This window comes from Homalodisca vitripennis, chromosome 8 (genome assembly GCF_021130785.1).
Source record: "Homalodisca vitripennis isolate AUS2020 chromosome 8, UT_GWSS_2.1, whole genome shotgun sequence".
Lineage (NCBI taxonomy): Eukaryota > Metazoa > Arthropoda > Insecta > Hemiptera > Cicadellidae > Homalodisca > Homalodisca vitripennis.
The window spans coordinates 112,462,365-112,489,827 of record NC_060214.1 but is presented as its reverse complement, the minus strand read 5'-3'; the positions used below and the strand labels follow the sequence as shown (position 1 = coordinate 112,489,827).

The window sequence follows — 27,463 nt, the reverse complement described above, 5'->3', positions numbered from 1 at the left end:
TTAATATCGTCACACACACAAAACCAGATCAATTGATAATTGCTGGATCCCATTACAATGGCATAGTCTAGAGATGAAATTACACTGATTCAAGCATCTGTAGTTTGTTATTTACATTGTTTAACTGAACGTTCAAGCCATCTTTGAATGGCTGCTATTTCCGGTTCGGTTGTCCGTTTGAGGTCGGGTTTGCGGCTTTGTAATCTACTAATAAAGATCTTTAATTTGATGTGCATACAAACCTATGCTTATATTAAAAGCTTTTTTTCTGACTTCTTGTGGGTCGTACCCTTGTGAGGAAGTAGGGGGATCACTGGATATTTATTAAATTAAATTTTTTGTCAGTAAGTCTGTACCAGGTTTTGTAGCTCTATCTTAAATCATTTCAAAAATATTTAACCGTCCCGGGACTTTTTGTATATGAACGTACAATTTTTCTCCAACAGCTTAAACGTCTAGAATTACTACTATATCACTTTGTGAAAAATACTGTATTAGTCTAGATTAAAAAATATAAAATATCTTTGTCAAGTGCAACAAATATGTCTTGCAAATACTATATTACATTTTTGCCTAGATGTAATGGCAAAAAATAGAAAATGAATGAAATAAAACTTATTAATAGGTATGCTTATATGCTTTTCCTTGGATAACGTTAAGCATATTATCCGTAATAAAACACTTATGTGCATTAAACAGGGCGAATTTGAAATTTATGGTATGAAACATTTTATTACAACCCTCTTAACTCTGAAGTAATCTGTTAAGTAAACGTGTGAGTATATACACATAATACCCAACACTTTGTGCAAGTCTTTATCAGAGATAGAATTATCCATAGCAATGCAGTAATTAATTGATTCTAACCGATTACCAAAAGCGTTCAAGATAGATGGAACATGTTTAAACAAACAAGAAATAAAGTACCGTTTGAAAGACTTTTCATGCGACATGAGCACCACTTTGCAACTTCAATGTAATTAATAATTTTATTCTACGATCGATCCTCGAGCCAGAATCTGAAAAAGGCGTCGAAGAGCGCTAGCCCAACGTAACCTAGAGAGTACGTGTGTTATCGCTGTCTCTGTCTGTTGTCCAGCTCCAGCGCCATGTTGTCGAAGGCGAGGGTGGGTCTGGCACTCAAGTGGCTCTGGTTCAGGGTGTAGCTTCCATCTGTGAACATTGAGATTGGCTTGAGCACTGAAGGGATATTAATCACGAAGAAGAGGACTGAAGGAAACAGAATCTGAAAAAGGTGTCGAAGAACGCCAGCCTAACGTAACCTAGAGAAAGCAGTGGACGTTAATCTAGAGACAAAATCTAAGGTGAATTGAACATGCGTTAACCGTTGTGGGGCCTGTTTCCCCTCTTCACGTATTAGTATTAACTGTGATTGTATTAGTTACACAAGAGATAAATCACCTGATGCTATAAATTGAGGCACGATAAAAGTGTGCGCCCGGACTGCTATCTGTGGAGTGAGGGTTGAACTGTAACAATCAAAGCCAGCTCTAGCGTCGGACTTTGGAACTAACTGAAATAATCTTCTGAACCTCAGTACACCTCTTCCGCATGAATTATTTATATACTGTGTAACTAATACAATCCTGTGTATTACATATAATACAGTGATTCTTCTTAATTGATTAATACTATTGGCAGTGCCACATCGATAATTTTTTTCCAGATTCACAAACGAATGTTTCGTCCACGAAACAGGTCACGGAAATCTCACTGGAAACTGTAGGTCTCACTGGCCCTACCTAATGGCCTGGAACTAGTGATGAACCTATGATCTACCAATGGAAGGGAAAAAGACGTTTAGGTTCTTACTGTCTTTGTTTTAAACAATGTAGCAATACAAGAAATCGCAGAGGTAACAGCGTTTTAAGACAGTAATTTTCTTTAAACGTATGCCTGTGAAAGTTTGCCATAAGAATTAGAAATCCGTTGAGGTTGTGTCAAAGGATCTTGAGACTTAGCCTTCCATAACCACGGGCGTCGCTGCCAAAGGGAACATGGAGGGACGCGTCCTCCACAAATTTTAAAAGTAAGTTTTGTCCCCCCCCCCCTAAATTTTATAACAGCGGTGCTCGCTTTGGCTCGTCGCCGCTCGGGGCTCCGCAGTCCACCCGCACTGCGTATACCTCCAGTATACCTCCAACACACCTCCGTATACCCTCAGTAAACCTCCAGTATACCTCCAGCATACCTCCATTATACCTCCAGCACACCTCCGTATACCCCCAGTATACCTCCTTTAAGCAAGGGGTCAATTTGGATTGTTATAATGTACTGTAAAGAGAGACAAGTCTAAAATTGTATAGTTAATGTTTACGTTGTGATGTAATAGACCGCATTTAATAACAGTAGTGTGTGTAAAATAAAGCATATTAAGTCTGATAATAAGTTTTTTATTATATATATATATATATATAATAAAAATATATATATATATATATTATAATATATATATATATATAGTATAAGTTTTTAGAAACGTTTTCAGACCAAAAACAAAATTTGTCAGTTAAATCAAACGTCATTTCAAGATTACAATATTTCAAACCCTAACCCCCCATTTGTCCCCTCTCCCAAAGTTTTGATGCTGACGACGCGGATGTCCGTAACATATTAAGGGTATTCACAATTTTACGAAGTTAGCTTTAGTATTAGATTTTGAAGATCTACCAAAATACACACACAAATATAAACAAGGTATATGTTAACTTGCGATCCATACAGATTAACACGTTATTTTTAACGCTTCTGTACTGGAAAATATGGATAGGTAAAATACACTTCTTTAAAAGCTAGTAAAAACTCATGCAATAACTATATATTGTATTTTTAGGTCCTACTTTGTCTAATAGTCTCAAACAAAATGTTTATCCTTGAATGTCGTTGTTTTCAGATTTTTTTTATTTCAATTACATATGGTTTTATTGAGGTTTTTTTTCACAAAAAGTACTTACTTTGCGAATACTAGAAGACGGATCCCTCACTATCCGAGTGAAATGATAACCACTATACCATAAATCTCTCACTTATATTTGTCTGGAAATGAAAAGCGCAAAAACACGTGTTGCAGATTGACTCTTTGAGTCTACTATTTGTCTACTCACGCTTCTGGTATGTCTGTTGATCCACAGTTTGCAGCGAATGAGCTTGAGTCCATCCCTTCGCGGGGTAGGCGGGCTCGTTGTGCATGGCGATGTCCAAACCTGAAAAAAATCATTATGATGACGTCACCGAGTATACACCACACAGTTATGATAAATCAAAGTTGAAGGCGAAACACTTGTTGTTGCAAATTGTAGGAGTAACTGCCATAATCAAGATTATGACAATTTACCACATTTAAGAAACGTGACGTTTCAAGAACTTGAATCCATTTTCTTCATCAGGTGCCAAATACTAAAGCGTGTTTCTTTTATCATAAAAACAAAAAATGGTGCATTTTGTAATGTTCAAAATACTTATTCGTCAATAATGAAATTTTATAAGAAACCATAATTGTTCATAACTCTTTCCAAGTTACATGGCATAACAGTTTAGAATATGCTCTTGGTGGGTTTGTGAGACACTTCCACTCTATTAACAATAACCAATCTTGGCTAACAACATGTCATGGTTAATCGAGTTAACGCTTGAGAATAATCAAGCAAAACCAGCGTGCTGTATCTTCCTTTATCCTTTGCTTCAAACAAGTCACTAAACAAATTGTTGACGGCCATGGATGTACTGAAGTTTCTTCTAAATCTTGACTGCAGTGTTGGCAGACCAGTATTGACATGGGTAATTATTTTTTATGTAGCAATCTTCTCTACTATTTTTGACATTGCTGGTACTATTGAAATTGGTCTTAACTGTTCAACACAGGTGGGTGCACTAGTTTTTGGCAGGGGACGTACTATGCTCTTTTTCAATTCTCTTGTATAAATAACACTTTGTAAGTTTCTATTTACTAAACGTGTAATGGCAGTTTAATATTTATATATGAGGGACAACCCATGCTTATCAGTTGGATGTTGCATGTCACTTCATGGGCTGAGCGTTAGCGAATATTTTAAAATTGGTCTTATGGGTAACTAACATGGCAAAAAGAAAAATCAGAATAATTAAATTAGTAAACAAACTCAATACACCCATAATAAATTCAAACATTGACATATAAACACATGTAACTTAACTATCCCAACACATAGCCTACATCATTTTATAATGCCATGGTGTGTAGACTTTTATTATTTAAACACATATATGAAACCCAATTTAAGGAACAAAAATATGAATGTACTACTATCTGGTAAGATATGTCATAAAAGATTTCAGATGTAGAGTTTGAATTTTTAATGAAACTTCGTTTCTAATAGAATGAGTTCTAGAATGCGTAATTTCGTGGCAAACTCTTTTTTACCATGATTGTATGTCTATCTGGCCGCAGGACATCTTGAGGATGAAATGAACTGTGTATTAGATATTTTGCTTGCAACCTCGTAACTATCTCTCTTACTTAATGAGTGAATATGTGTAACACTCCTGTCTATGATAGCCTCACCTTCTAGCTCCTGCTCCTCGGACACCCGTAGGTAACCAGTGACTCTCAGGATGCCGAACAGGATCACGCTGCAGATCGCTGACCACACCATGATAATGATAGCCCCCACCAGGTTGTGCCACAGTTGCTGTCAATCAAGATCATCAGTCATTGGAATATAGGGAAAATTAACATCAAGAAAAATAATAGAAAGTGATGTGTATGTTTAGATGGAAAGATCACAAACTTTTTGTCCTTGAAATATCAACATATTATTACGAGAATAAGGGAGAATGTAAACGAACACTCGAGATCCCTGACAGTAACAAAAGGGATAACAAGTGAATAGTGCCGTTGGAGAGAGAGAGCGCTCAGTGGGTTGGGTCAGTTTCTTTGATCCGGCCGTCCCCGCCCTACCATACCCTAATAACAATATTATTCTTCTCGTGCCAAACACCCTGTTAAGATTTATAATGTTAATTTTAATTCTATCACTGACTGTTTAATAAATTTACAACTTTAGAAGCCGATATACCCAAACATTGAAATTAAGTTATTTTACTATCAAACATTTTTTGCAAAAGTTATCTCTTACATTGTTTTAACCCTCTCCAAGTTAAGTGTTAGAGAGGGCTTCTTAGTCCCAAGTTCGCTAGGTAAAAGACATTCTTTGAGTTCTCTTTTTACTTTTTAACATTGAAATTAACTTAATGTTTTGTTATTGAGGTCTCAAAAGATTATAAAAATAAATTGTGTCTGAATAATTATTTATGATAAATATGTTCTTTAATATATATTCACAAACTTCTGTGGCTGATAGTACTCATAATTTCAAACAGAAAACGTGATATAAACAAATGTTGATAAATGTCTCGTTTAGCCACTAGCCGCCATTTTGTATTTTTTATAAAAAATGATTATCTCTAAAACTTGTTAAGCTAAAGAAACCAAATTGAGCACTTATATTGTAATGGATAAGAGAAAAGTAAGAAAAATAATTGTTTTGTTTTCTTTAAAATTAACAAAATGGCTTCTGTTGCAAATTTTTAAAATTAAATAAAAAAAACCCTACATACAGGGTGTTCACAAAAGAGCATCACAAACTTCCGTGGCAGATAGTACTCATCATTCAAAACAAATAAGTCATATAAATATAGGTTAATACATTTCTCGTTTAACCGCTAGCCACCATTTTGTATTTTGTATTAAAAATTATTATCTCAAAAACCAGTTAAGCTGAAAAGGGCTTATTTGGCACATAGGTTTAAATAAATAAGAAGAATTTTTTTTTTAAATTATAATTTGACTAACGCTTTGTTCAGAATAGCTTTCTGTGTTTCACTACGAACAATAAAAACTCTTCATACAAAATCTGAAATTTAATTCTTTATTCTTTATTATAGTAGATTCGTTCTAGACCAGCGGCGAGTACTTTCTAAGGTTTTCGGGTTCCGGGGATTTTGCCACCTCTGCCTGCACGCACTCCACCATAAAGGGAGTTTGTAACATGATTGTGAAGAACACTAGCTATACTAACCGCTATTGATTGACCATTGACCCCGTAGACAATTCCACCCCGGGCGAATAGAGGGAAGGAGATCAACCCCCAGAGTCCTCCACCGAGATGGACCGCTACAGCATCCAGAGGGTCATCCACTGTAGGAATCAATCAATCAGTTTATGTCAAAACACAAGTGTACATAGGCATTTAGTGGATACATGTAGGCATCAGTACTAATACATGTATTATATATAAGAGAGGTATGGGGAGGGGCGGAGAGGAGGGAGAGAGAGAGAGAGAGTGAGGGGGGTAAAGAGGGAGGGAGAAAGAGAGAATATACAACCTCACCCTCACTCACCTACATTCACGGCACATACACAATAAACAAAGAAACATGCACACATACTTAAGCACTCACACACAAATTTCCCTATCACAGATCAAATCAACCATGCATTTTCTAGGGACATAAACACCAGATCTCATTCATACATAGACATAAACTTTATATTGCTATAAACTGAAATAATATAACTTAATAATAATATGTAGCTCTGTGAAATAAAAAAAAAACGAGGCGAAAATCAACGAAAAAGAGAGAAAGACTCAGTTCAGTCCGATAATCAGTTAATGTAATTCTACAAAATGTATAAAGAAATATCTAAATGTGTGTTAAAAGATCTAATCTTTTAAGATCTTGATATCTTTTAAGATTTGTGTTTCCTTTTGTTGCACACTTATTAAATTACAAATCAAATTTTAAAGAATAAGTCGTTGCTCGGTAATTTGTAATTTCTCATGTCAAATTTTTCTAGCCTGCCATCCCGATTACCTGCTCACCCGCTTATCTAAATATCTAGTTAAATTATTAATCGGAATCGTTTTAACCACAGACAAGATAGAACATAGATGGCACACTGAGACACTGCTCACAGCACCATCTGACGGCAAAACCTTGGAACTAATTTAGTTGTAGCCACTAACGTCAGAAAGACGACTGGGCTTTAGATTGTGTTTTATCATAACGAATCAACAGATTAACTGTCTTATCCCTTATCACCTTAATCAGCATTAATTCGTTGTTGTTGATAACGTATGTTTATGACGAATGTTCTGTTTAAGGTAGATCTATACCTGAATTTATTACCTTTAACATATAGTACCAGAAACCTGAATAGCAGATAGACCAGACAGGCACATGCCCCCGAGATGATGGCACCAAGAGGAGAGAACACGTCCACTCCAGCACAAACTGATACCTGCGCACAAACAGCTGATTAGTTTGACTTTCCTAGCATCAATAATACAGGTTCAATGAAAAGTTCAAATGCTTCAAAGTTGATTTCCACTTTGTGGTACTTTCCCTACTTTACCGGAATCGGGAGATTAAGGCGGTGCCATCGATATTGGGTTTGGAAAGTCCAACAATTTCCCTAAATAAATAAAACAGAATTTTTTAATCACTCCATATTACCAGCATTTAAATTGGGCAATTCTGACCATTTTGTGGCATGTGTTTTTCTTAATTTATAACTTAATGAAACTATACTGTTGATTAAATATAATGTTTTATTTACGTGTTTTTTTTAAAGAAATTTAATTGTTATAAATAAACAGAATTTTAATTTGGCCAGTTACTTTAAATTATGACCAGGGGTTATGGGTTATGACAGTTACGGAGTTTTTCATCCCTTCTAAATCAGCTAAGTAATTATTTGAGAGGAGAAAATAAGACGAGTTATTCCTACAAGAGTAAGGTAATGTACATCCCTGGAAACTTACCCTACGTAAAGTCATTCTTTCATCGCTATTACTTAGCTGCTTACACAGTACCACACAAACACAACAGTTTACTAATAGGTATAGATTTATTGTTGCAAGAAATATCTTAGTATACTTTAATTCTCGTTGTAATGAAAATAGTTTCCTTCAAAGGAAATTTGTTCAGCACTAACAACACTCGAATAGAAGGCATAGATTTTTATTCAAGCGGGAAGAGTTTCATTAGAAATCACTTGGGAACTTTCGTAGGAGGAAAAGATTTATTTAACCCCAATAATACGCCCGAAGAGGTTTTACATAAGTTCATAGACCTGTAATCTTGGTCTGACAATTTAGAGTACTTTTGTTTCCTTGCAAAATGAGTAAGGATTTTCAAAGTTATCTGTGAACAAACGGCTATAAGGCTGCATTCCCTGAAAATCCGAAATCTATGCCTACATTGTACAGTATCAATAATGAATGGATTATAACCCACTATGCCGGCCAGAGTGGCGTTGAGGGTGGTGCTGAAGGCCCAAGTGGAAGGCCCCACAAGTCCCAACTTGCAGAGGGCCAGAATCACGACCGCTGCTCCACTTCCGGCCATGATGCTGTTCATGATGGATCGGGCCACAATCTCCCCGTCCCCAGGCTCCGTGATGTGCCCCAGGGAGCCACCGTTGAACGCCAGGAACCCTGAGATCAACAGGAGTCCTCCCAGGCCCATCAGCTAGGACAAAGTACATTCTCGGCTAATTAATTCGAAAAATGATCTCAGCCCAATGGTAAAAAGTTAGATATTCCAGGTAATGAGGATCTTCGATGTATAAATATTACTGGATTTGGTTTTTATTTGGCATCAAAACCATTCCAATATACAGCTGGTGTTAGTATTTCTAATGTAGGAACGGTGGAGGATGACAATAGCATTTATGGCAGTTGCTATAGTCAATAGAAGAGTATTCATACTCTTCTATTGACTCCTTTACCCTTGCTCCATTAACCATCTTAAGTACAATATTAACTGTCACAAATACATTGGGAGTGCCGATGGCTGAGTAGTCTAAGACGTTGGACTTAGAGTCTGAGTTAGAGATAGCGCAGGTTCGAATCGTGTTTGTGACCGTTGCACTTTTTATCAGTACCATCGACCTTGTACTGTATCGACTCTCCCCCTTATTCTGTTTGATAAGATCCTCGCAAAGGCCAGTGGCCCATGAGGACGGGCAGAATAAGGCATAAAGGAGATCGGATTCTCCTTTTTTTTAAAAAAAAGACTCTTGTAGGTTTTTAACTCTTGACAGGTAACCGAACGATGACCAATTTTCTGGTATCCTTAAGACTGTCTTCCACAAACACATTCAAACCATTTATGGAGTTTTCACTGAAAACAGAAATCAATACATTTTCGGAAAATTGTGTAGGCTAGATGATTTCCTTTTCTGTCACACTGTTACTTTTTTAATATATTCACCACCGGTTTCAAATAAACCTGATGATACTGACGTTGACTTTCCTATAAAGTAACATGTAGTCCATTTCTCTAACGATCAATAAAGAGAATTTGATTTAAAGAATTTAGAACTACTTTTATTTCTTTACTTTCCAGAGAATAGACATTGCATCCATAAGGGAAATGTGTGGCATACATTTTGTTCGGTAGAGCTAGTTATGTTCTTTAATGATAGATAGCGCTACTTTGCTACTTATTTATTTATTCTCTCAACGGAATTACACCAGTAGTAAAATTAAATAAGTTAAAAAAGAGTATAAACGATTAATAACACTAATAATATTTACTTAAATAATCAAATAACAAACTGTGTTAAAAATAAATAATCAACAAAACAATGACTAAGTAAGAAATATAAGTTAGTTAACAAACAATCAACAAAAAGGCAAAAATGACAATAATAGATAGTTAAATATAAAATGAGCAAGAGTAATAAATTTTTGATCTGATAAGAAACAAATAACAACAAAGTGATAAAAAATTTGACAAAAACAAAATGCAAAAATAACAATATTTAACCTGCAACGTGTAAGAAAAGATAAATAGTCAAAAACATGCGTAAACATAAAAATAATCAACAATGATCTTAAATAATTAAAAATAAACATACTACTACTGTTCTAAAGTTTCCTTCGTTTGACGCTAGAGAGCGCACAACGTTTCAATGGCACTGATTTTAACACTGGATGCAACATCTTCTGATAGACCTATAAATAATCAAAGCTTCCCCGAAGCTATGCTTATACTTACTTATACTTATACTTATGCTGTAGGTATGCTCACCGGAATGGAGTGACCTGGCTTCTCCACCGCCACGCCGTTCTGGAAGCGTCCAGTGCGAGGTCCGATGAAGGCAGCGGCCACGAGAGAGCACACCCCCGCCAGGGCGTGCACCACCCCACTGCCGGCGAAGTCCCGGTACCCCATCTCCGCCAGGAGTCCTCCCTCAGCCCAGGCCCAGTGAGCCACCACAGGGTACACGAACCCTGCACAGTTCGATGGAAACCATCTACTCAGCCTCTTGTCATAGAAGGTACAAAAGGTATAACATAAGTTGCCTTAAATTTAATAAGGTACCGAGATGGCCTTCTTGATCTCATGTCACTGTCCGCCTGTCTGTCCGTTTGTGCGACAACTCTCGATAAAAAGTCCTGGAGGCTTAAACCTTTTTTTTGTTCTCTTAGGACAAAGAGCTTAGAAATGGCACATAGTCCTATTAGGACCTTTGCGCTGCTTCAGGAGTGACAGGATGTTCTGGATGGATAAAGGTGGAGGTAGGGGCCGCCTCCTCTTGAGATCCACGAGGAAGAATGGGAAAAAAGCAATGAACCAGCCTCTCCAGTCAAAGCAGGCAGGGGGTGACACACCCTTATGTCTAGGCTAGCAAGAACCTTTGACTATTAGGGAACGAACCCCACCAACTCCAACAGCCATCTCCCGCAGTAGACTAGACCTATTGAATTACCCTTGCACCCGTGAATCTCGAAATTTGCGGAAGTGATGTACCGCTCCAAGCGGACAACGTCCAAAGTTTTTTATTTAGTTTTGTTTACTGACTAATGATTTTTTTGTCTTGATTTTTGATGCTGAAAGAATGAGCGTACATAACTATATGTTGCTTGTGACGTTATCATTTCTTTTAATGTGTTTCATATTATTTTAACCTACGGCGTCGTATTGAAGAACTACATTAAAATTTCCTTGCCCTTGGATTTGGATGGATGGAATAGAAGTGACTAGACCAAGGGCGTAGCTAGAGATTCTGGACCCTTGGGCACTCACCTGAGATGACGGAGCTGTAGACGATGTAGGCGGCAAAGTTGCACCTCTCTGCGACTGCCCCGGACAAGATGGTGGCGGCCGTGGCGGCGAATACGAACTGGAAGAACCAATGGGCGAGCCGCCCCTCTGGCATCCCCACGCCTGCCCACAGGGTGTACCCGAGGAACATGTTCCCCGGACTGTACGCCAGGGAGTAGCCAACCAGCCAGTAGAAGATCCCACATATGACTAAGGAGAAATAGAGCAAGTTATTCGTACAGGCGGAAGTTACATACTACCAGTGTTGGGGATCATCGAAAAAGGTTAGATATCAGGATTTTCCGGAGATTTGCCATCGTTCAGTGATACAATACAATCAGTAACACCACAATCGGTATGGTCTAGCATGAACCAATAATAAAAAAGGCCCATTCCCGCCCCTATTTCATTTGCCGCCAATTTTTTTCTGCCGTGACGATCGCCATTTACTATTAGCCTTCTGGTCAGTTCTATTTGGTTGGCAGTTGAGTGCACAGCTATTGTGACCTGTAGTCTGTGTTCAGTTTTAATAAGTAGGGTATAATGTTTATTAAGAGCATGTTTTAGAGTAAGTGTGTATGGAATAGACACACGACATGGCCGTTGTTGTTCCTGGATTATGCGTGTCACAACGCTCTGGTATGTTTTGTTTAATTTAACCTAGATTTTAGTCATGCATTAGTTTAGTCATTTACCCGAAGAAGAGATCTGATTGCAGATCTCGAAACGTAGTGTTACTGATTGTATTGTGTCACTAAACGATGGCAAATGTCCGTAAAATCCTTCCATCGTCAAAAAAAACTTCAAATAAAGGAAAAGGAGGTTAGACATATTAAGAACAACAATGTCCATAGCAGTAAATGGAAATGCAAGATTTAAACTATAATTCACTCATAAAGTGTTCAATTTTTATTAAATGAGAGTGTCCATTTTCCATAGTTTGACAATGCGCTGGCAGTAGGCGACTATTTAGTGCAGGGGATTAAATTTAGTATACTTGCTTAAGTGTGTAAGCTTGAATAACTTATCCGTCATAAGAAACAACACAATATTTCAAACCATGATGGTCATTGACCATTAAGATGCTCTAACAGACACCGTGATGGCGTGATGTACATATTAAGAAAATAATCAGAGATTGGGGCAAATAAGTACTAAACGTTAAAAAACGTATTTCCAATATTTTTTTATTAATTAAGAGCAATCTACAATATTCGACCACTTGTTCCAAAACACCCTGTATCCTGCAAGCTTATTTAACCTTGTGTCTCAATTAAATTTTCGACCGATTTCCTCATTAGTTTAATTCTTTTCAGTAATATCATTATGCATACTCAATCAGTTCCATATTGTATTCTGTAATGTTTAGATGTCAGGTATACGAGCCATTAAAGTGTACTAGAGATTCTAGTTAAATGTACTTAAATTATTGTAGTCATCCTAATAGATAAGCACATAAATGACTGAAGGTTTGCAATAATACAAAGATAATCTCATTTTTTAAGAAAACATTAAATTCGTGAATCCAAATAATTAATTTAAAGTAAATCGAATATTATTCATAGATATTCAAATACTACTGAACATCATCAATTATTTGTGTAAACATACATATTAAAATATCATTAAACATTACTCTTGATTATTCAAAAATTAAACATTTTAAGTAACCAAACACTTTTAAAATTTTACTAAGTATGCGTCGTATTACTTCAATTCAAGGTAAAACTATAAGATAATCGTCCTTTAATAAAATAATTCTTGTATTTGACTGGCATTGAACAAATAAAGGAAATAACTAAGCTAAAAGAACAAACTAATCGACCATAAAAAGTGCTAAAGGAAAACTCTATATATGTTTAATGAACATTGGTGCACAACGACTTGTTATGTGACGATTTTAACTCCTAATCATTGTGTAGGTTGACATAGCAAAGACATTATGTCACTTTGAGGTGATAAATGCAATTTTAGCAGTGAACCGGCGACGTAACTGCAATTATGTCAAACTTGTGTCAGCCTTGAATAATTATAGTTATTGACGCCATCAAGTTTATCACTTGCTTATGTAAGTCAGGCTAAACATAACATTTATACAGTTAGTTTTCCTTGCCTATTTAATGGTATTATTTCGGCCAGACTGTTATATAATATAGAACAGCTTTTTCAGATTCAGTTGGAATTTGCATAGAGTTAGTGATTTTGGCTGAGTTAGCACCGATGGCCAAGCGGTCTAAGTAAGGTTTTGGATCTTAGTTAGAGATAGCGCAGTTTCAAATCCTGTCTGTGACCTTAGCACTTTTTATCAGTACCATCGACCTTGTACTGTATCGGCTCTCCCACTTATTCTGTTTGATAAGATCCTCGCACAGGCCAGTGGCCCACGAGGACAGGAGGAATAAGAATTAAAACGGATTTGACCTCACCTTAAAAAAAAACAAAGTTATTGATGCTATTTTGTGCTATTTTATGCACTCCAAAGCTTCCAGTTAACATTGTTTAGTTTTCAACTGATGAAAATCAAGGTGCAATAAATTTTAATTATGACATCGATACAAGAACAGTAATTTTGGCTGACCGATTGACATTTCTTTTTACAACAGAAAATATTTTGATTTTCACTAAAAGTGGCTAGCAAGGGTATAAAGCAAGAAAATAATATTATAATATTGTTACATTGTATATAAATTTATTTTTATTGAGTCTTTGCAGATAGCAGCTATTTTTTATAAACTAAACGAATGCATAATGATAAGCGAAATCTTGTACAATTATCATTAGAAATGAGTTTCTAAACACAGAGCGCCTACTTTAATGAAAATAAGTTTGAATGTTGTATAAAACTTGCCTACCCACCGTTACGTATGAAATTGAAGGCGCTATACTAGCCTTTTTCCTTAACAGCAGCGGTCACAATAATGTAACATTACACCATTCCAATCAATTTTGGTATCCATTTGAAGCCGTAAGTATAGAATAGTAATACATGTACATATAGTGTAATATGTTTTCGATAATTCAGGGTCTTCCTAAAGATGATATTCAGCCAATTTTTACAAGTTGTGACTGTAAATTGACAGATTGTTGAGTTCACTTGGTAATGGTTGATGATTGAAAATGACACCGGGCAAAGATAAATAAATTATTGTTAAATGTATCTTTTAAGTCAAATACAATTATCGAAAATATCCGAACGCATAAATGTTCTTCACGGATATCTACATTTATAGGTACATTGAATAAAAATGTAAATTTTACTGTGGTGGCTGTATTTTATTGTCCCCTTGAGGTTATGACAAGGGGAAATAATATCTTTTTTATGTGATTGATGTGTAAAATGACACACATGTTACATGTTCAGTTCTGGTACTCGGTTCTTTGTATGTGTTCATGTAAATCCCTAAAATGGTTTTCAGACTTTCGTTAAATTTGGCATGCAGATAGTAAATACACATATAGTTTGTTTTGTGAACATTTATTTTAAATTTTATTCAAAATTGGACCACCAAAATTTTGAGTAAAACAATTGAGAGTATTGGCTAGGAAATTTACTGTCCATGTATATAAATTTTAAATGCAGGAAAATGGTTTTGACATTTACCAAATTAACATAAGTTGTATTACTTTAGTCGATGTCAACAAGCACCCAAACAGACAGAGAATGTTAGGGCTAGAATAATAAAGCTTTCATTTATAATTTTTGGATAATATCTTTATACTATTATTGTTTGCAATAAATGTACTCGTATGTTCATTATTAATGTATTCTTTGTCTGTTCTAAATAATTTTATTAATTTTGTATAAAAATGTAAAAACTCTACCTACAGAATATGTAGGGATTGTAATTGTCACTATGAACCACAACTCAAAATAAATACATTTCTTCATTGAAGTTGACACACAGTTTAAAGTTTATACTGAGTCTCATTAAAACTTTTTGTCTCTCATGTAGTGGAATACGTCTATGTTTTTTTTGTATACTTTTCCACCCTGTACTGCATCAGAGTGAAATTAAAAATTAAGAGCTGGCTTTATTGGGCAAACACTTTTAGGGTCTTATAAATATAAAGCCATAGAATTATTATAAAAGTATCATATCATTATAGAAAATGTATAGAATTGTAGGATATTTTAAAAATATAACTAATTTGCATCTAAATACTTTTTAGTTTTTTTCTATGTTTTTATTGGTTATTCGGACAAATTTGGAACCTTTTTTTATTTCATACTTCACAGTATATACTTTACAATGAAACCTTTTCCAGAAATAAGGATGTAAAAGTGTTTAAAGGTTAACATTATTCTTATGGAAACACTCAAGGTCGCTTTACTCAAGTCAGCTATTGAGGAATCACTTTGAAGGTATTATGGCAAGGTTAGTCAATGCTAGGAATTTTACTTTCCTAAAGCATTCCTACACGAATATAATCTTAGAAACTCGTAACTGGTCATGGTTTTTTAAGTTTCGAATTCTCCCAAACTGGTTCAAGCCGCAAATTTGCCAAACATTTCCATATGCCCAGTTCAGAGTATATAAGGTCAAAACACGCTATCCTGTCACCGAATAATACCCAGAGTACTGTAGAGGAAACTTTCCTCTTCAACATTCCAAGTGAACTGTCTAGATGAATTCGTTTAGTCAAACCAGTCCAAAAAGATTTTTCATGAATCCAATTGAGGCAATATGTTCTATATAGTTTTTACTGAGATAAAAAGTTGGTATACGACTGACTTCTTTCAAATTTACTTTAGTACAATAATGAACGCAAGAATTTGGCTTGACGCATTGTGATTGCTAACTAATAATCGTTCTACTACAAGATAAAAAGATTACTGCCTTTATCGTATTTAGTCAATCCTTTTTTTATGATAAATTCAATTTTTTTCGAATGGTTGAGGAAAAATCGGCTCCAAGAATGGGTCCTTGTGGAATACCGTATTTAATTTTATTTAGCTTGAACGCGTGTTTTAATTCATATACATTGGTATATATCTACGAGATAAGGCGTGAGCTATTTGTGCGACAAGCATCACATACCTCCATCAGCTCATAGTGAAAGGGTTTGGAAAGATTGATAAAAATGCTCAGGATGTGTTCATATATTATATCTCTCTCTTTCACTATTGCATCGACAGTGATATCAATGGGGTTGATATTTACATTAATTGTTAATTAATGTATTACAAAATCAAACCTAAGTCTAAACCTCACATCTATCTAAAAATCAGGTTTGAATAGAAAGTTTTTGAAATATTTTCTGATCTCAGGTAGAATCGAAATTGGCCTATAATTGTTATTATCATTTCGGGCTCTTTTTTAAATAGAAACGTAAGGAAAGGAACCGCATAAGGTTATCAGTGTAGGTTCTCATTTTGACGATGATGGCACATATTTTGAAAATGATCTATGTCATGTAATACTTGTACCGTAAATAATTTTGCGGCGATCACGAAGGCTTGTATTCGGCGAATTCGCCAGTTCCGTTTCCCGTGCGTGATAGCGTGCGAGTGCGCTCTGCCATTAGACCAAACAACCGCCGTTTCCCGACTCTCCCCAATACCGCCAGCCATCATTTACGGCAGCTCCTATTTGCGAACAGCTCTCCTATTTGCGAACAGCTGACAACAAGATTTGGCGAACCGTTTAAACTCCACAAAACATCCGGTTCTTAACTAAATACCTCCTCATTATCAAAATTAGCTCACATCACTATTGCGTTCTGTTATACTTTAAGTTTTCTCTCACTCCACTTAAGATTCCAATAAAATTAGTGTCATTCACCTCTTTCTGAATATTTAGTACCAGCTATCGATACTCGAACGGGGATTTTTTGCATGGCAGCATAAGAATTTGTCCTATCCAAAAGATTGGTTTGTTTCTACTTTGGTTTCACTTCGGGGTTTATTCAATGCAAGAGCTTAGCTCCATTTCATATCTTGATGCGATAATCGGAGAAGTAAAATGGATCTAAACCCAATTGGTGATGTTTGTTTTTGTTGAATTTCTATGTTTGGAGAAATGTAGGGGTGTGGTCGATATAATACGTAAGTACCCTTTTTTCTTAGCTGGTAACCAATTGTAATTCATTATAATCATCCGTAAATGACAAATTAGCGTAGGGGGCATAATGTTAGTTCTGTTACTCAACTACATCGTTTTATAACGTTCTAAGTTCATTGAAAATGTTTAAGCGTTGGGGGCATATAACGGAATCTGACCGAATATGTCTTGCAACTCAAACACTGGAGGACGTAATGAGCACCAAGGTAAAGTCCCAGAACACTTAAAAGTGATTTTCAAAACTGTTCATTTTACGTCATTGTGTTTGGACCAACACACCGCCGCCGATGTCTTAACCCCTGGTAACATTAACCCCCCCCCCGTCAGGGAATTTCCTGGCATGACTTCATGCCCGAATTTTACCAATCACCAAATCCCTCTTATCCCCGATTTTGCAAGTAACATCATGGGGGCCTGGGGGCGTAGCCCCCAGCGAGCCGAAGGCGAGTCTTTGTTTATAATCTCGGATACAACAATAGAAGTATTTGTACAAACATATAGTTTGGGACATTTTAAATTTAAATATATCGTCTAGCCTGTTTGAAAAGGAGTCCTTCAGCATCATTGTACTCTAAATGGATCTAAAAAAGTTTAAATTTGTTTACTTTTAACAGGTAGGAGCCTTATGTTATTACAGAATGGCAGAATTGTAGACATGTATATCACACGCTTTCTAAAACACGTGTTTAATGCAAGTGGTTTTTGTAACAGCTAGACTTCCTAATGAAGCTGCAGACTGTTGAAAGCAAAAATAAGTTACCTACCAGAAGAAGTTAGCGCCTGTTTGCTGACCACACTTGTACACCAACACCTTACTGTAAAAGACTTGCAGTTTATTAAATGAAGGGATCGATACCAACAAACTGATGGTTTTATTAATTCGGTTACATTAGTGTCAAGAATGAGACGTAAAAAAATAATAAAAATGGTGTTTAGTACAACTTATTAGTGTTAAAACGCTTTATTTTAACAAATTAGACCTATTGAAATATTACAATAATTGGAAATAAAAACGTTTTAATGTTTTACTATTTGTGTCCTTGTATACTCATAAATATAATCGCTTTAATCTGTTATTAATTCAATCTATTTTTATTACTCGCTACTTTGTAAATTGAGAAATCTGTTGAATATGAATGTCCAACAATGATTACTAGGAAGGAGGAGACTTTAATAAGCGTCCTACAATCGTTATTCGGTTGTTATCATCGAACAATTCGATATATTATCCAACTTCGATATGTAAAAATCGTGCAAGAGTTATAATAAATTATCGTAACAAGAAAAAACTCATACATTACAAATTTTAAAAACATAAATTTAACACTAACATTACAAAACAACAAAACCAACCATGGGTAGACTTAGATATCAAAGAAACCTTACAATATTAATAACTTGTCCAGCTTGATATCAATGAGTAACCGCTTTTATGCAACGGATGAAAGAATTCTCCCCATCGATTACCAAACCCACATGTTTGAAGCCAGTTAAACAAATCTCGTCACTTGTGAGAAATATCTCATATATACTCCTTATATTCATCGCCATTTTCAAAGACTATATATTAGTTACTTCTTGCTGTTTATTGTTTACATTAAAAATTACCATAACTAATAAGTTGAAAACACACGCTTAGTTATATAAATTTTAATATCAAATTATTCATTCGGATAAAAACATCGACCATTCGATAAAAACAACCGAATAACCAGAGTAGGCTGCGTATTAAAGACTACCCCTGGGACGAACCCAAGAAATAAGATTTTATTCGGGTCTGTTTTCAGTAATGACAGTTTCTCACAATATAATCGTATGTATTAAAAACACAAATGGCATGTTTTATTCTTACGTATTTATATAAATAATACTAGTTTATTTATTGGCTGAGCGTTAGAGAACATTTTTACATTGATTTTATGGGTAACCGTGAGATCATTGTGGGTGAGAAAATCGCAGGATAAAGAAATTTATTAGTAAACTGAGTACAATCATATGTTGTGTGACATATTAATTAACACATATTGTAGCCCAATCAAATGAGCAATGGATCTGACAACTTATATGCTGCCTCTGTGAAACCTGTTACGTACTCCTACCTTCTATATAAGTTCTGTGCAGTAACATAGACAGCCGAGTCTGAGAGTGTTAAACAGAGCAGGGAACAAGAGCATGGTCTGATTTACACTGAATAATAATTGCAAAGCCGTCTCGCGTTTTCCTGAGCCTAGAGCGGATCTCTAAGATCATACCAGACATCTTCAGCAGCCATGCTGATTTCTTACTGGACAAGGTTTTTTTTCACGAATGTCCGATCTGTCCCAGACAAGTTTTTGGTTTAAAAACTATTTAAACTGACTTCCATGTTTCAAATTACGTTTGTTTATATGAATAGATGAAGTACATGACTTGAAATATATGAATATACCGGTATACCAAAAGTTCCTTCGAATCCTATTTATTTTTCCTAGTACTAACCATAAAGAGCCGTCTTTAATTTCATAGTAGAGGATCTCCATTTTTAAGATAGTCCAAAATAAGGGTTCTCAACCTGGTGGTCGCGATCCCTAGGGGAGTCGCTAAAAGACCTCATCGGGGGTTGTGGAAGAAAAAGAGAACGTTTTTGTCCAAAAAAACGTACCGGTTTATCCATGAGTTCAAGATGGACACAAAAGGGGGGTTATAGATTCAAAAAGGTTGAGAACCCCTGGTCAAAAATTTCTAAAACTCCCTCAGCCTCCCGCTAGGTCTAAGTCCTTCTATTGTATAACATAAATTAAAAGTTGGTAAGTGTCATGGAAGCTGATTCCACCAATCCTACTTACACAGGTCCAGCACATTTTTCATGATGATGTTGGTGACGTTCTTGGAGTTGACACAACCTGCCTCCAGACAGGCGAACCCCGCCTGCATCACTGGAACATACACAATGGAACAGCCATACATAATGAAATAGGCACACATCACGAAATATCCATACATAATATTCATGGCCATGGAAGATTTTAGGACAGCTTTAGATTCCACACAAAATTCTCAGATTTATCTTTAAATTCCTTTTAGTTTAAGTTTAATTTAGTTTGTCTAGAAACATTAGAAATTATATGAATGAAAAAATATACTTATAGTGACAAAGATCGTTACATTTCTGTACTAAAATACTTCCGAAATACACACTGATATGGATTTTAGATGCGTCACTTCCATGTATTCTTTAACCACAATATAATAATGCAAGGTCTCCATGAAAAATACGAACTCAGCTAAAAATTAACAACACGCTATTTCTCCACATATACGAATTAATACTATTGCCCTTTTATAAATAGACACTTTAATTTAACTCTTAATTAAGGAAGTGTAAATGCATCTTCAACTTTAAGCCTATGTAGGACGGTCTTTTATGTAGAGACTTTGGCTAGACAGACAAATCAGAGTGTTGTAAAAACCATCGTCAAGATGACGCGTCAATGTAGAGAGGGTCGATATTTTGGTGAGACGGGCATGCTAATGTGTTAGAAAAACCCGTGATCAAGAATTCCGTTTCAATGTGGGAGGGCCCGAAAAAATTGGCCATGCAGAAATGTTCAATGTGGAGGGCCCGAAAGAGAGAATGAAGAGTCAATGGCCAGGGCAAGACGAAATGTTAGTGTGTTGGAGGAGCCATTGTGTTAAAAAGAGAGAATTAAGAGTCGATGAAGGAAGGCTTGAGATATTGGCAAGACAGATAAGTTAGTGTGTTGGAGAAGCCATTGTGTTAAAGAGATAATGAAGAGTCGATGAAGGAAGGCTCGAGATATTGGCAAGACAGATAGGTTAGTGTGTTGGAGGAGCCATTGTATTAAAGAGAGAATGAAGAGTCAATGGAAGGAAGGCTCGAGATATTGGCAACACAGAAAAGTTAGTGTATTGGATTAGCCAGTATATTGAAGATATGTATGAGGTCTGTACAAGATATCTGGAAACGGTGGCTCTGATGGTAAAAGATGACGAGATTTAGCCACTATATCATAGCCTTAGATATGGCTCAGACCATCTAAGGTCACCTTGGATCTCTCAATTAGTGTGTTTCATGTGTAGAATATATTCACACTGTCGTGAAAAACACTTGAACAACCTATTTCGATCTGTTGGCTCACACACAAAATGGTTAAACGAGGAAAGGGCAGACTGCAGTTTAGTATCAACAAAGGAAACCGAAATATTCGCTAAGTGGCCAGAATCGATTGTTATTCACTCAAAATCGCCCCATCGACCTCTCTTATACTCACGTGACACGATCATGGCGTTGAAGAGAAGGAACATGGCGTTGATGTTCTCTGCCAGCTCTTCTAGCCTCGTGTCGAGGCTGGAGTAGTCCGTGATGTTCAACCTGGACTCCGCCATCTTGGATTTTCAAGATATCTGTGAACAGAGAGCTTCCGTCAGTACTCTACTCAGAGTAACTTCTGTTAACTATCGTACGATTGAAAACAACTTGTGATTGTCGCTTCAGTAATTGAGTGATATAACAAAATTTGGTGATTTGGATGCAAACTATTCTGTTTGTACCGAGATTGTGAAACCATCAAGATACGCTGAGGTAATTTTAGAAGTAGTAGTTGTTAGTAGAAGTATGACCTAAAAGCAAATATTTTACTGAAGTGCATGATCGGCCAGTTTTAGTAAAAGAGGCATATTTGAGATTACTTATTAGACCTGTTTCTTTTGTTAAATATATTTTCTTACGCAACTTCCTTTCTTTCAAAACGTATCTATCTAATAAAAGACTAATTCCGAAATGGATACAATTAATTAGGAAATCTGTTAACCAATTAAGAAGATGTTATGAGGAGGTAATATTCAAAACTTGTTTTGTTCGAGTGAAAGTATTTTTCAGGAATTGGAAAAAGTGTGTTTTACATTATGAAACAGTTTGTTTCTTCTGTAAATAATCGCTATTCATTCCTAAACACTGTTATATTTACAATCAAATATCTTAAAGACAGGTTGTGGGAGAAACATTAGTACAAAGCACATTTTGAACCAATATAGTGTAATAAGGTTAATTATTCAGAAAGATATTAGAACAACATATTATTCTCAAATGTGTAAATTACACTTTTATTGGTCAAGTCATTCACACTCTTTTTCAGGTTCGCTGTTAAAAAATAATACTTTTACTTTTTTGTTATTGACTAGTAAATTGCTTTTAAAATAATCATGTTGGGGTTTAAACAGCTGATTACGACTGAAGAAGAAATCTGTAAATTTCCTATTGGACCACGTTAAAAAATCCGGTTATATAATAAAACACATTTAAACACCTAATCAATTGTTAAGAAACATTCCCCAAATATCTATAAACGATCCTGTTAGATACACTGGCTGGGTATTAACGATGATTTTATTGTAGCCCAAAGCGGTCTATAAAGAGACGGGATTTTATTTTTCCTAGAGATGTTAAAAAAGATCGATTGATAAAGGCTTTAATGTATAATTATATAATCTGTAATAAATTTGTGAACTAAGTTATGCACTCTGCATGTAATCAAAATCATACGAGGTGGGTTTATTTTATTCACAGTACAAAGATATATATGAAAACTTACAATCCAAGATTTAGGTAGCCGCGAAGGTGATAATTTACTTTTTTAATACATATTGATTTATGTTTGATTTTTATTAACAAATTGCCTTTATAAACCTTATATTTATATTTAAATATCAAAAACTAATATATTTATATCCTGGGTATGTACTAGTTTGACGGTTGGTTTTTAAATCTCCCCATCTAAGAAAAATATGATGCGAGAATAAAGTTATCGTTTCATATTTAACAATTTTGATAGATTGAACTTCCGATTTTTAACAGTTTAAATCACTATCAAAGCCTTAGAACTCCTTATTAGAGCAAATTTCTCTATCGATTTTAAGAAAAACCAGCCAAAGAAGTAAATAAGCTCTCGGCTCTTGGGGGAACACCTATGTGTATGCAAATAATTTATAACGGTTTAATTTATTGTATGGCCATGATAGCTTATATTTTTAAATAACTTGTTTTCATGGCTGCCAAATGTATTATTTAGGATATTATCATTTACATAATCTATTTCATAGGTCTACTGAACTATACTCTTAGTTTACTTCGCCTAATTTCATTTTATTAATACAAAACCTGGAATTGATATTGACTACTTTTGATAATCAGCACGCTTGACATTTAAAATGCAAACGAATGATGGATACTTTAACGTAAGTGAATATTAGTAAATGCAAGAAAAGTTAGTTAAAATAAATTCTACCCCTTATTGTTCGTAGTTAGCTGAGAAACACTGAAACAATGTGGAGCTTACAACATTCTTTGAGCGATAAAAGCGAAAAACAAGGTCGTAACGAAAACATTTTACGTAAACGTCAACTCAACTAATTGTCAATTGACCTGGTAACAACAGAATTCATCCACTATTTGATTCGCTAAACCAACGCCTTGTGAATCTAAAATATCTTAAAATGGCATTGTTCGTGCAGAGAAAATTTAGGAGACTACCCAAACCATCACACAAATACGGCATACACATCCAAACTCACACACAATATACATGCATTGATTTTTAAATCATGCAATTAATTCTTGGCTTTTTTTCTTTGTCTTAAACTATATATACCACAATATACCAAAGTTTTAATTATATATTTTTCTAAAGGCATTATACAATTTTCGTTATATTGTTGTACTTGTTAGTTATTTAGATATTGTTGTTGTTGTTATTGTTATATCTCCTCATGTGTATGTTATTGTTATTGCTTTCATAGTTTAAGGAATCAAGTAATATGTATTGCTTGATTTTGCTTTTTCATATTATTTTATTACAATATGTTACAATGTTGTTACATTCCCCAGTGTATCTAGAGTCTGGTATATTTTCTATTATATTGGGAATTTCTATTTATTAGCTATTGTATATTATCGGATATGTTTTTTATTATATTATTGGGTTGTACTAATTTGATTGTTCTATAGCTATAGAAGTGCTGTTAGGGTGTCCCGTAACTCTCTGGACAAAGGTACACCACGTTATTGCTCAGGTCGAGACAAACATATTTCACCATATGAACATGGGTCTCTGATGCTTAGTTTCCCATCTGTTTGTATTTTTGGTTTTTCTATAAAGAAATTAACATCTTAAAAACAAAATAAGTTTAAATATACCAAATATTCTTCAAACATTTTTGATAACAAGGCCAATCACCGAAAATATTATCATAAAATTATCTTTAGTATTTTCAAAATAGCGGCCATTAAAACTTTTTTTAAACTTTTTATAGCTTAAAAACCATCAGTTTTTCTCAATAATGACAGTTTTTAGACGATATTATCACAAATCCAATGACACAACAATAATAAGTAACTGATTTAGAGCAAATTTACTGTGACAAGACATGGCCCACATTGGGTTTTTCAGCGAATAGCCAACATAACTCAGTAAAATAAGGATGCAACCTCGGAATGAAAGATAATAAGCTAACAATTTGCATACGTCTTTATTTTGATGGTATAAAGCTTACCTCAAAAGTCTCATATAATCACATGTACGCGTCTTTAGATATTTAAGGTCAAAGTTCACGAAAATCAGTTTTTTGGAAATATCTCGTTTCTCTTACGCTAAATGACTTTGAAGGTGGTTAGAGAAATTGTAGAGCGGAAAATTCTCTTCAACTTTTGTTTGAAATAATTTTATGTACGTCCAACCTTTTTTGAGATACAGCGCAAAGAGTAGGGATCGCTTACCTGTATTTACGATAATGCGAGGTCAGCCAGTAGAATACAATAAATAAATTAGTTATATTGTTAATTATTCACTTTCTATTATTATTATTATCATTACTTAATACTATTATTATTGTTAGCATTATTATCATTATTATTAAATTTGTATTATTATTTATTTTTTTTTAATATACCATATTTATAGATATTAATTTTAAATTATATATTCTCTAAATAATACTTATTTTATTTTTACCAAACATACAATATTAAAAGAAATACTATTCGTCCATGTTACTATATTACTATGAATATTATATTTCGAAATACAAATCTGTTGTACGACGTTTGCTGTTTCTGCGAAGCTGTATCAGATGTTCCATTTTTGACCGGTTTTTGTTTGTCGACTTTCTACACACCGTCACGAATGAGTTTGGAATTTCTATGTATAAGTACAGTAGTGGTGGTGAGATATTTACTTGATGATGGGAATGGTAGGGTATTTCTCTGTGTTAGTATTTCTATACCGATAAAATTTTAATTTTATCCCTTAGTTGAAAACGACATCTTAGCATTAACAGACGTACGATTTTTGAGTGTATCTTTTAATTGCAATGGCTGATTGTTTTTTTATTTGTAATAAATTAATATCAGAAAGTGCTTCTGTGATCGGTATAGAAATACTAACACAGAGAAATACCCTACCATTCCCATCATCAAGTAAATATCTCACCACCACTACTGTACTTATACATATCAATTCCAAACTCACTCTTTACGGTGTGTAGAAAGTCAACAAACAAAAAAACCGGTCAACAATGGAACATCTGCTACTAACTCAGTAAAATAAGGCAAAATAAGGATGCAACCTGTTCTGTTACAGAATCTGATACAGCTTCGCAGAAACAGCAAACGTCGTACAACAGATTTGTATTTCGAGATATAATATTCATAGTAATATAGTAACATGGACGAATAGTATTTCTTTTAATATTGTATGTTTGATCAAAATAAAATAAGTATTATTTAGAGAATATATAATTTATAATTAATATCTATAAATATGGTATATTAAATAATAAATAATAATAAAAAATTTAATAATAATGATAATAATGCTAACAATAATAATAGTATTAAGTAATAATAATAAAATTAAGTGAATAATTAACAATATAACTCATTTATTTATTGTATTCTACTTGCTGACCTCGCATTATCGTATATACAGGTAAGCGGCCCCTACTCTTTGCGCTGTATCTCAAAAAGGGTTGGACGTACATAAAATTACTTCAGACAAAAATTGAAGAGAATTTTCCGTTCTACAATTTCTCTAACCACCTTCAAAGTCATTTAGCGTAAGGGAAACGAGATATTTGCAAAAAACTGATTTTCATGAACTTTGACCTTAAATATCTAAAGACGCGTACACGTGATTATATGAGACTTTTGAGGTAAGTTTTATACCATAAAAATAAAGACGTATGCAAATTTTTAGCTTATTATCTTTTATTCCGAGGTTGCATTCTTATTTTACCGGACTAAACAATACAATAACTGAATAAACGGCAGCTCTCAATGTGGGTCATGTCTTGTCACAGTAAATCTGCTCGAAATTATTTATTTATTTTTCAATTTAAATAATTTTTGTGTAATTAGATTTGTTAATATCCTCTAAAAACAAAACTGTAATTCTTGTAGTTCTTAATAGAAACTGCTGGTTTTTAAGATATTCAATGTGTAATAGGTTTTATGATCGCCATTTTGAAAATACTAAAGATAATTTAATGATATTTTTTCAGTAACTGGCCTTGCTATCATCAAAATTTGAGCCAAATTTTGTATAATTTAAGTTTTTGGTTTTTGAGTTATTAATTTTGTAATAAAAACACATACACCCAGACAAATGGGAAACTAAGCATGGGAAACTAACCCATGTTCATATGGTGAAATATGTCTGTCTTGACCTGAGTAATAATGTGGTACATTCAGAGAATTATGGGACACCCTGTATATATCTAGTCTTTTCGTGTTTAAATTATCCCCATATCGGTCTTTGATTATACCTTTTGTACTACAAAATATGTAGTAAGTGGCTTGGTAAATAATTAAATGAATAATAAAATAAATAATGTTTCACTAGTTCATTATATGTGTGTGACTCGTTCTATTTTAACAACACGGTTGTCAAAACAAAGACAGGCTACCACGGGTCAAGAATGTGATCAGCTGGTGTTCTGTATAGTGATAATGTCCATCCAAGGTCACCTCGACCACCTGGCCAGCCACTAGCCACTGACTTCAGCGTGTCTTCCGTTGACCCTTCTCGGAAGCAAGTGGACGTGGCGGTTATCTTTTTCAATATTTTTAAATCTTCTTCATCAATAAAACACTCGTATGTTGATGGAAACAATTTACAGACAACAAAACTGTCAATAACCTACATTTCCCATATGAAGATTTAGTTTACCTCCAGATCAGCTTCCTCTTAGTGCAGCGTCTGGAATCTGATGCTGTTACAAACTTGACTCCTGGA

At 34.7% G+C, this 27,463-nt stretch overlaps 1 protein-coding gene across 1 annotated transcript; it reads right to left on the bottom strand.

Annotated features, from left to right (window-relative positions):
* Positions 1 to 20: 20 nt before the first annotated feature.
* On the bottom strand, positions 21 to 21,582 carry LOC124367911 (putative ammonium transporter 1). The gene is made up of 10 exons (XM_046825111.1): positions 21,449 to 21,582; positions 20,003 to 20,092; positions 11,098 to 11,325; positions 10,099 to 10,301; positions 8,299 to 8,532; positions 7,189 to 7,300; positions 6,078 to 6,196; positions 4,562 to 4,688; positions 3,126 to 3,224; positions 21 to 1,173 (listed from the first exon to the last, which is right to left on the bottom strand). Exons 1-10 carry the CDS (start codon positions 21,561 to 21,563, stop codon positions 1,073 to 1,075), a joined length of 1,428 nt encoding a protein of 475 aa, XP_046681067.1. The 5' UTR covers positions 21,564 to 21,582; the 3' UTR covers positions 21 to 1,072.
* Between the last annotated feature and the right edge of the window lie 5,881 nt (positions 21,583 to 27,463).

Coding starts and splice junctions, on each gene's coding strand:
- LOC124367911 (XM_046825111.1), bottom strand. CDS start 21,563: ATGGCGGAGTCCAGGTTGAACATCACGGACTACTCCAGCCTCGACACG. Junction 4,689..6,077: donor TCAATGGTCAATCAATAGCG/GTTAGTATAGCT, acceptor CTTGATTGACAG/CAACTGTGGCACAACCTGGT. Junction 3,225..4,561: donor CGAGGAGCAGGAGCTAGAAG/GTGAGGCTATCA, acceptor GATTTTTTTCAG/GTTTGGACATCGCCATGCAC.